An 11,890-nucleotide genomic window follows, 5' to 3' on the forward strand; every position below is an offset into this window, starting at 1 on the left:
CGTTCTGCACTAAGATGGTTCCGACATACATGACATTGATCACCAACCTAGTGATCAATTAATTTACATGTTTAGAGTAAACAATAAACCAGGCAAATTCATTTGAATAGATTTATTTTTATTTTATATACAATTCAAAAAGTGAAAAATCAATCAAATCAATCAACAAAAAAATCGATAAATAGATCAATAAATCAAAATACATTTGATAAATATGAGAAAATATACAGAATTAAGATATTTGATGAATCTAGCTTTTATCCTTTAAAGAACAGTGATAGTAAATACAAAGGGGAAGTACATCCTCCTATACATACTGCATTTCATTACACTCAGAGGAGGAGGAGAAGGAGGAAGAAGAGGTGGTGGAAAGAAGATGAGCTGATGAAATTGAAATCCATTCAACACATCATATAATTAGATGATTTATTGATCAATAAAAGTCAAAATAATTGATTGATTATTTCGAAATAATTCTTGTATATCATAAATATCTAACTGGTTACAATACGTTCCATTGATTTGAACAATTTCATCACCAATATGAATTTGATTGTATTGTTTTAATCTTTCTGATAAACGTGTGATACGATAACCTGAAATAAATGAAAATGAAATAACTATGTATCAATAAAATGTATATATAATAATAATGACATGTATCAACATAATTTAGTCAGTCAGTCAGCTACAACGTAGGACCAGTCACATATACACATCGGTTCGAGTTGCCATATCTCATTAGCACAACAAGATGAATACCGGATTCATAGAAGTAATTAACTCAGTAGTGGTAATATATAAGAGAAAGACTGTGTATAAGGGCATAGTACAGGAAGAATTAGTTCATTGTGATCGATTCTAAGCCATGTCATACCTCTAAGATCACTGTATTCATAATCAATCTCCCTCTTCAATTTCTGTTATCAACGTAACTGCAAATATATTGGAAATCACTATTTACCTATGGTGGAAAAGATTTGGAGCACAGGTGGATGATTTTGATGGAGTTTGTTTGTCTGAGCTGGATGGTTTGGTCTTGAAGCTTCCATCGTTCTTGTGAACGACATCATCAACACTAACTTCAGGTAGAATTGAAGTGTTCGAATTTCTCCACATGTGGTTCACAGCTTGTCCTGTACACCTCGATGTTGGCCGTCCATCTCAGAGAACAAACCTTCATCAAAAACTGTTTTCCTAATCTAGAGATTTGATGATCGGATATAACTGTCTATTTTATACAAGAATTACAAATTACTGGAAAGAAATTAATGACTGAAAACTGTATTTTTATCTATTGCGAATAATACTCGCTGTTAAACTATGCATTAATGCCTCAAATGATATTGCCTTGATGAATAAAACTGTCTATCAATTATACCATTCTCGACATGCAATAATTCCACCTACCATTATTTATCTAACGGATTATTGATATCTATTATTTCGAAATTCAGTTCAGTGAGTTGTGTCAGTAAATCAAAATGATTTCATTCATCAGTATCTTACCTTGTTCTGATTTGATTACAAATAAACCAAATGGCTCATCAAATTCACGTCGTGACAATATGACATGTCGAATAGTTATTGCATATTGACAACTGTCATCCGAAACTATCATTTCACTACTCTTATCAACTAAGATATTATTTGATTCACATGAGTATTCTGTTGTGGATGGAGTATTTGGTAGTGAATCAGAATGAAGCAATGGTTTGGTGTATCGCTTCAACGAATTTGACTTGTAAATTAATGGTTGATCTGAGTGATCAACATTGTGGTATGAACTGTTTGAAGTATGCGATATATTGGGATTCGAATGTTTCATTGCTTTGCAAATATTACTGATCGTTTGTTGTGCAGACTTCTTGATTCCTCGAAATATACTAGGATTCTGTTGAACTTCTGTGTTCGAAATTGGATATTTCCTATGCACACTATCGTTCTCAATGTTTAGATATTCAATCGGACTTTGTACAGAACTCATGCTTCCAGTACTACAACGACGAGAGCATGACTTTGACGATACTTTAATCCATCTCTTACATTTCAAAGGAAGACTTTGTCGTTTGGTTGAGGAAACTGAGGACGATGATGCAGATGATGATGATGTTGTTGAGGAGGTGGTGATGAGTAGTGAATCACCCGACTGAATCCCACAGTTCCGTACTGTCGTAATTTTCACTGCATTTGAAGACTGATCGATATATCTAACAAGTGGACAAATGGAAAAGAGCACAATTAAAGAATGATCAACTTGATATGAATTTCAGTTAAGAAAGGATGAATGATCATGTCGTTTATTAAGAGTGACTGATAACGCATTTCACTCGTTATTTCCTCTGTCAATGATTATCATCTATCGGAGCGAGATCGAACTATTTCATAACAGAAATAATTGTACACCACTTTGTGTTCTATTTCATCTGATGGATGTTTATATATTTTAACGCATAAATATACAGTGTCCAATGTTAAGCGACCGTTTATTTGACTCCAAGTGGATCGTATGATTGATTGTTATTGAAATACATATGTCGTCTATCCTCGTACATCATCATAGACTTAACTCGTGTTAATGCATAACAGAATTAAATAAGTCGATTACGAGAATGAATTTTCGAATACATATATTTGTTATACTCATAGATATCGACAGACAATTAGAGGGACGAAGCGAAATGACACTCAGTGGAGAAGGCACATAAGCCAACTCGATTTAACCAAGCGTCAATCGATATTAAGTTACAGAAATGTGATGAATAGGAAAAGAAATGTACACACATGCGCTCAGATAAAAACAGTCGAGGTTGATAAGTGAATAGTTAATAAAGTCAAAATGTGATTCCAGAAGAATGAATGAATTGGCCTGTCCGGAAGCTAGAATAAGTTGTGTAGGCTTAACGTAGCAATCGACATTGTAATTGCATCCAATATCCATATCATAGTGAACATTATTATTTTCACAATCAACCCACTCAGAAACTCTTTCGTCAGTCCTACATTTATTATATCACTATTGTCTTCTATATCGAATTTTTGTGCAACTGCATCATTCTCCACTACAAGCAACATGTGTTAACTATTTTCAAACCTGTAGAACGACTAAAAAATCTTGGTCGTAATTAAATCACTGAAGTGGTCTAGTCAAGAGCATTGTGTTTCCCTCAAATTATTATCATGTCCTCATAAAATTACATTTTAAAATATGTATTATTCTAGACGAGTGAACTGTACTTGTCAGTGATTATAATAATAGTGATAATAACAGTTAGAGAGATTTGGTGGATGCAAAACTCTTACAATGTCTATGATGGTTAAGTTGTGACTCAGTTAGAAACTTTTCAAACAATGATAATGTGAATGAAGCTTATTATATTCAGAACAACCATAATGTAGGTCAAAACTCATGTATAATGAATGAGATGAATGTGTTCTATAACAAAGAAGCAAATAAACAAAGAGACGAAGTGTAATAATGGCTAGGAGATCTATCCGCTAAGAAATCAATATGGAACATGTGTCAAATGATATTCCAGGAAAGCTTGTTCAAGAGAACCACTACACAATGTGTTCTGGGAGAATTTCTGTGGATAAAATCTCTAGGACATATAATTTTATGGAAAATATGGACATATCAAATATTATTATATGACTTCAACAGTGTTTATCAATATTATAAATCACAAAATTTATCTTAATGCTAGACAGCCCCAAACATTTAGTGATATATCTTACCTGTTTTCATAGTTAGTTCTTTGTGCTTTACAAAATTCATCAGTACATGATCGTTTTACCGTAGTTTGTAGAGCTTCAAGAAAAAAGGATAATCAAATATTGCATATTAGAAACAGTCAAATGTAGTGAGTGATTTTGTAAATTCGCATATTCACTTATCAAGTTTTGTTAACTTACATTTATCACACTGTAAACACTGTTCATTTGATCTAGATAATGCTGCATCTTCGATACTGAATCGTCTTTTCATACCAGGAACTGTACAAATTTTAGTTCGTTTGCATGTAGAATATTGATATTCTGTAAACGTAACAGGAATATTTTCTGTCATTCTAGATCCTACTAAACGATTTTTAGTCTGATTCCAGATTTTTGTTTCTTCATGACATGAATTATTTTGAATAACAATTGGTTGATTTTTCTTTTCTGTAATCCTAACAAAAATTAAGAAATATATATGAAAAATAAATCAATGTTTATAATCAGAGAAGGGTTTTTGTGGATTATGGTAATTTAATAGTTGAATTCATGAGTCAATTGAAACTAGATCATCATGGAAAACCTGAAAGCACTGGACGGCCGTTTCGTCCTAGTATGAGACGCCTCAGCAGTGCGCATCCACGATCCTGCCTCGTGAGATTCGAACCCAGGACCTACCAGTCTCTCGAGTAAGCGCTTAAGCACTAGACCACAATGTAATAATGTAATTTAAACTTTGTTAGAAATATTCGCTGAATTACAATTTCTCTATGCTAACAGTTTGTATAACCATTACTATTTTATTGTTCTAACCATTTATTAAGTTACATGATCTCTCAATCCACTGATATTTATTGCATATATATGTTTACAATAAAATGCAGCATGGCAACATATTCTCTAATGTAGATTAACATTTAGTTAATATCATATGATGTAAATTCAAGTACAAATCATATATATACTTCAAAGAACATAACAATAGAATTATCATCATTTGAACTCTTATCCAATACGAGAGATTATGAAAACCTAATTTCTACTGTTGTTATTGTGCCTTTAAGACTGAATATCAGTCAATAAGGATAATAAAGTAATTTAGACATTGAAATAACTTCATATATGAGTTGTTAATATCATCATTAAAATTTTAAATAACTCAGTGAACTGCATTAAACTTAACATTTATTAGGATAATTCACTATAAAACTATTTCTGCATCCATCAACATCACTAGGTGGTTAGTGAATGATAAATATACAATTATGTAATGATATATTGAATCGTGGACGCGCACTGCTGAGGAGTCCTATACTAGGACGAAATGGACCGTCCAGTGCTTCCAGGTTTTCCATGATGGTCTGACTCCAATTGACTCATGATTTCAATCTGTGAAATTTCTAATTTCTCCACAAACCCCTTCTGATATATTGAATCGTTTATTAAATGAGCGATATATTTTCTTATTAGTTTTCGATTAATTGATCATTTATATTATCGATTTGATTTCAACATTACTTAATGCTTTTTGGTACATAATGTCTTTCATAACATTACTTCAATATGTCCATAATATACTGAAATAACTATTGAATAGCAAATTAAGTGTATCACTTATCGGACTACTATAACTTATATTACATAACTAAGGATGAATTACAAACCCTCAGTGATATTGAGTCACATGTCATTGTTTTAAATGGATAGGGCTCTCTATTGTATTGTGCTTGGGTTACATAGTTAGCATAACTGAGGTTAGTTAGAATGCTTTGATATATTGTACTGATATATTAAAGCTAATCACTCATCAACACCGGTTCCATTATTGGTTAAATTGTAGTTAATCCTACTTCAATATGTAAAACTTCAGAGAAAGTATAAGTACACTTACTCTTCAAATTGACATATATTATTGTCCTTTGCATTATGCAGTGGATGTTTAGCTTTTATTGGTTGTCTCATTGTTGGCATCATTCGATTCAATAAAGTTTGTCTTTTGGGTTTAAATGCATTTTGATTTTTATTCTTCTCTTTTTCTAACAAACGTTCATATGGTAAGACTGGATATGGTTTCAACAATTCTTTTCCACTGTAATTATTAACAACCACAGCCTCATCAACACTAGTAGGACGAATTTTGTCTGTAATAATATTGGAATCATTTTCGTAGGACAAATTACAATCGTTGACTTTTCTATACTTGAAATGTAGTAGCCCCATACATGGAGTTAGGGGATACCGACGTATTATCTGTGGTTGGTTTGCCGAATCCGTACAATTTTTTTGACTGTCAGGTACAACGCAACAATTAGCGGTTTTCTTCTCAGTACCAGTAAAAACTGTATGAATTTCAATAGTCATTTCACCTAAATATATAACGAATAAAAATTAGTAGTGGATTATATCAATGGAATACAGAATCCGTAATCTCATTGAAAAGTTTAATACACGTCTATTTGAAACTAATTTAATTTCATAAAAATGTATGATATAAAATATCTCCACAGTGAATGTAAGTGATGATTCTATGCTTGATATCATTCTTATGGCGTAAAGCAAAACTGTTCTGCATATAATATCCGTGTGACCATTGTGAAGCATCTTGAATAGAAGGAAGCTGATTATATCAATACATATATATAATACGAGTGCATGGAAATGTCTGAGCCTTAGAGAAGTAATACGTACATAAATTGCCTACCACAATAATTCAGATGCTAATGAGATAAAAACTGAGAAATATTTAGTTGTCTACTGTCTTCCAATACAGAGTTTGAGCCATATTCTGGGCTATTTGATCTTAAATTATGATGAATTATCATCAATAATAAGAAAGGGCATAACGTTCACTCATATAACGGTAACATGTTGGTCATGGGAGAATAAATATAATAATCTATAACCCAATGTAATCTTAAAAAACCCATTTCATTTCCACCTTAAACTAAAAATTTAAAATGAAACCACATTCCTTAACTAATATATCCAAGAGGTTGGCGAGAATAGTGAAATAATGCAACATGTTGATGTATTTCACAGGTACAAAATTGCTTACATTGACTTTGTGTCATCATGTAAATCAAAAATTAAACAATTACAATGATTTATCCCACAAATATGATTGATGTCATTCAAGGTTTTGATGATGGCGTATTTACAAACTATAGATTATCCGTTTGTAAGCCTAACGGGAATATGATCTCACTACTTTACAATTACGATTTTATAAATGAATGAATGACCAGACAAATGAATACCTGTTGTTATTTTGAAGATGAACGTAGCGAGGATCTTCGTTTGTCATTCATAATAATAACAATAGTAAAATAATGATAGGTGAAAACAATAATAATACTAATAATAATAATCGTTGTATAGTCATAAGCCTTAGGATTAATCGCCAATTTGTAGTTAAGGCTGCTCAATCCAACTATTTTCTAATGGAAATTCTACACATTCAGATATCTGTGGTGTTTCTATCTTAGATTGCCCATGGAATCCGATTATATATTGGTAGTTCATTTTTAAGAAAAGGAACAATATACGATTCAGTAGATAGTGTTCAATCAATGCACATGATTTATGAATCATAAACACAAAATTCCCTTATTATGAATATAAATTATTATCATATTCGGTAGGAATATTATTCTCATATAAATAAATGTTTCATTCAAAATATTGAGTAACTTACACTACTTTCTTTAAGTTAATAATCTTCAAACGATTGAAATATAATTAATAGTCCACAGAAAAATGTTTATATAAAACAATTGAAGAATATCAGAGAAATACAATTTATGCTCGTAATTGAGTAATAATAAATTCGTATTTATATAGATGGTTACACAATTGATATCGATGAATCATTGGTTGATTTGTGTATCAAAGGGGGGTGTAAAAGAAATGAAAAGGGAATATTGAAACATGAGATTAATCTGATTGGTTGAATAAGTTTTGTATTTTATGAGTGCGAAAATTTTGTATCCAGTAAAATCTCATATTGAGATAAAAATAAACAGAAAGGGTTTTGTGAAAATTTTTGAAATTTCACTGATTGAAATCATGAGTCAATTGAAGCTAGACTACCATGGAAAACCTGGAATCTCGCGGGGTGCAGGATTGTGGATGCGCACTGCTGAGAAGTCCCACAATAGGATGAAACGACCGTTCAGTGCTTCCAGGTTTTCCATGATGGTCTAGCTTCAACTGACTCATGATTTCAATCAGTGAAATAGTAATAAACATTTAAACAGTTCAGTATAATTATTTATTAACTTCACATTAGTTACGATTATTCAAATGATCTGTTAATGATAGCGGACTTCCCAGTTAATAAACATGAAATTATACAAAACTTCCACAAATTCAACCAGCTTTTTCCTAATTAAGTAATCAGACTCATTATTGACATACTTTGAGGTAAATTTCTAAAAGATCAGTTGAGGAGTTATGATTTGTGTAGACAATCAGTATAGGTATTTACCAATGATATATCTCGAACTGAAATATATTCGGAAAATTTAAATCATTCCATTCTGATTTATTGCACGAGTGGTAACATAAACACCTTGTGACAAATATTTCCAGTCAAATCGTTAGGCGTATCACATCAAGGTGAACAATCCTCTAGTATTCCCTGTTATTCGATAGTTATTCATGTAACATCCATCATTGATACAAGTCGCATTTAACTGTTAGGACCACTTGATTTCTTAGCGGTTTGTAGTGATAGATAAATATTTTTGTCAGATTACAGAAAACTTCAATGGAAAAGATTCTGCTTAGTCAACGATGAACTCTAGCATGGTGTCGAATGATTAAGTTTTGATAAATATTAATGTAGTATTCTAAATCAGAGTCATATATATAGGCGTACAGTATTATTTTCCGTTAGATCATGTAGCGGTAAATGAAACCACAAAACAAGTAGCTTTGCAAGTTTTTTTATATTGATGCTGACCTCATTGGTTTTACTGGATTCATCTAGCTGAAGGCGATCAGTCACGCATCCGCACCAGATTATGAGTGGGTTCTCCTGGCTACAGAATATCTTACAATTGTTAACCTTTCAAATATATCTTCGAACCTCTTCATTTCTGACTTCTTGTTGGCATACTTCGATTATAAAGTTGTTTCGTATAAAAGCGTTGTCCAACTCCGAATATCTGTGGTATCTTTAATCCTCATCAACCTTTAATATAAAGTAATATTTGTATGTATGAATCAATGATCTAACTGAAAATAATACTGTTCACTTATATGTTTATTTTAAATATTAATGAATTTTCAATTTCTGGCGTTGTTTTTATCCTTCCATCGATTTTCCATAAACATGTACATTCATATATCCCTTCATTTAGGAAATATCTCAAACTGATATGAAGTTGATATAGATCTCTGTATTCCGATTAAGCGGATGAATTGTAATAAACTCAATCTTTGATGCAAATATTATGTGTGTTACAAGGTGATGTTTTGTCTCAGATCTACACGAATGTGATTTAAATGAGAAATTTTTTTGAAAATAAATAAAATTTAAGTATATTTGTATTATTGAATTCATCTGTTTGTTAACTCATTTCCTTAACTCGGTTGATGACATTACATAAATTCAATGAAAGGACGACAGGTAACATTTTTCTGTTTCTGAAGTCAAGTTGACATTACCTTTATATACAATCAAGGTTGTGAGACTGTTGAAGACATATTTCCATTGAAATTGTCATGCATCAAAAGGTTGTGTGTTTTTATATGATGAACTGTATACAAATGAAATGAAATAACTTGGTATATTAGACAATTCCATTTCATTAATTCTTATTTTCAGTTATGATCACGACATTATTGGACTGGTTTCATCATTTTAACAATTATAAGACATTATTGCATAAAATGATGTACTAAACAGGACTTATGATTTGGACAAGTTCATAACTTTATACAGATAAATATGGATTAATCATTAGTCATTAGACAAAAACCATACATAATTAAACATTTAATATCTTTATTATTATCAGAATGAGAATTTGTGGAGATTGTAGTAATTCTAATAGTTGAATTCACAAGTCAATCTAAACCAGACCATCATTGAAAACCTGGAACCACTAGACAGAATCATCAGTCGTGAGCATCCAAAATCTTGCACTCGAAACTTGAAGTTAGACATTAACGTGGTCGGATGCCGGCTTAGTGGTCTAGAGGTTAGGAGTTCGTGCACGATACTGAATGTCCTGGGTTCGAGTTTCCCGTGTGGGGTCGTGGATACGCACTGCTGAGTCCATACTACAAAGAAACGGCCGTCCATTGCTCCCAGTTCTTCATTATTGTCAAAACTCGCATAGGTAATTTTTGACACTGAATCTATTATTATGTAATTAACATTTCAATGAAAGTGCGATCTGGATAAAAGTGAAATCCGAAAGTTAATATTTATCCGACTGTCTTCATATAAGTTGGTCTACTTCAGTAATACATAACTACAACAGATTAACACATAGAAACAATCCAAAATTTATTTAATTCATTATTTTAAGTATGTACTTAATGAATTAACATGTTTTATTTCTGTATACAGATAGAATTTTTCAACATTTGTGATTATCTCACTTAAAAACTATGATCAAAGCAAGTGATATTCCCCACAATATCATCGATTCACTGAAGCAAAAATGAATCAATCATCACCATCATTCTAACAAATTATCCCCTCATTATGACTCAATGTGATTATGAACTACTGAATTAATTCATACAAGTGATGAAAGTTAAGAACTTAATGATTTATTTATATGAGGTAGGTCTTCTGAGGGATATTTTTAAAAGTATATAATTTGTCCAAAGAAATCAGTCATGATTTAATGAACACAAGACTTAGGTTATTTATTCATATGTTTACATTCACTAAGTAATATATATACCTGTAACGTATATCTAAGCCATTGACACTAGTGTTTTAAAGTAATGGTATCAATTGAATTGTGATCACTGTGTCCGAAAAAATGTTGCAAAAACACCATATTATTGACGCATTATTGCCATTAAATGTCAACAGTTCTTCGGAGACAGCGATAATCCTCAACTCAGAAAGGCTAGGTTTCACAGACAAAAATATAAATACTTTCGCCGATATGCTGTAGACGCGAGATTTTACAGCCAGACTAACACCATTACAAGACCAAAGATGACCCAGTTTTGTGTAGGTCGCTTGTCCTTTGTACGCAGAATGATCTCACTACTCACCAAGCTACAAGCATTCACATAGCTAACTAGATACATTAAATTGATGACTACTTTAAACAGATCAACTAAAAGAGACTGTAGGTATGAGCTTCTTAAAAGTACTTTCCATTCAGAAGATAAAAAGTAAATGCCATACATTGGGACAGGTATTTTCAACTAATCAAGTGTGGATTGCACAACTTAGCCCGATCATTATCAATTGCGTCATGTGTAGGCATGCTTCAATTAATCCAATAACTTGAAGGAATATTTTTTGAAGATTATTTTAAATTAACATCCTGTCAACGAATCCTTACAGCTGAACTCAGTCAGATGGTCTATTTTTGTGTAAATATAAAAATATAGGATTTCAATCAGAAAGTTATAATTAGAAATAGAACACATCAATAACTATGAATATTATCGTTTCCAGGAGAAACATAAATCACATACATCTGTTCTAGTGTCCCACTAACGTTTACAATATTTTTTAAACCGATAAGCATGCCTTTATGAAAGAACTTATTTCAAAAACCCAAATATAATCAACTAATAGTAATTTCTTTGCCAACCATCCCGTGTTTAAAAACCATTTATGTGGTTGTATGGAGCGTTTGAATATCAGAGGAATTAGAATCTTCATTAAATAATAAAGTGGTCAAAAATATTGCTTTCCACAATTTTTTTTTCATACCAGTATATAGTGCCGAAAGTTCATCATCCTCTGAACTATGGTGTTACTAATTAACCGAATAACAAACTTTTTATTTTCAGCATTTATCTAAAGTTTTCATACTTTAGATCACAAATGGAACTTAGCTAGGCCACCAGTGAGAACCGAGAAGTACTAGACACATATTTTGTTCTAATACGATCTCACCATAAGGGATCGAAACCGGAACCCTCAGTCATGCCTACGAACGCTGAACCTCTAGATTACTGATCGGCT

General features: G+C 31.8%; 1 protein-coding gene across 1 annotated transcript; it reads right to left on the reverse strand.

The window, feature by feature from the left end:
- Positions 1-97: 97 nt before the first annotated feature.
- MS3_00010829 (uncharacterized protein) lies at positions 98-6,078 on the reverse strand (the record flags this gene model as incomplete). Its single annotated transcript, XM_035729646.2, has 5 exons — positions 98-596; positions 1,510-2,210; positions 3,739-3,811; positions 3,916-4,172; positions 5,609-6,078. 5 exons carry the CDS (start codon positions 6,076-6,078, stop codon positions 427-429), a joined length of 1,671 nt encoding a protein of 556 aa, XP_035586455.2. The 3' UTR covers positions 98-426.
- Positions 6,079-11,890: the final 5,812 nt, after the last annotated feature.

The sequence above is a fragment of the Schistosoma haematobium genome, chromosome 2 (genome assembly GCF_000699445.3).
Source record: "Schistosoma haematobium chromosome 2, whole genome shotgun sequence".
NCBI classification, from domain to species: domain Eukaryota; kingdom Metazoa; phylum Platyhelminthes; class Trematoda; order Strigeidida; family Schistosomatidae; genus Schistosoma; species Schistosoma haematobium.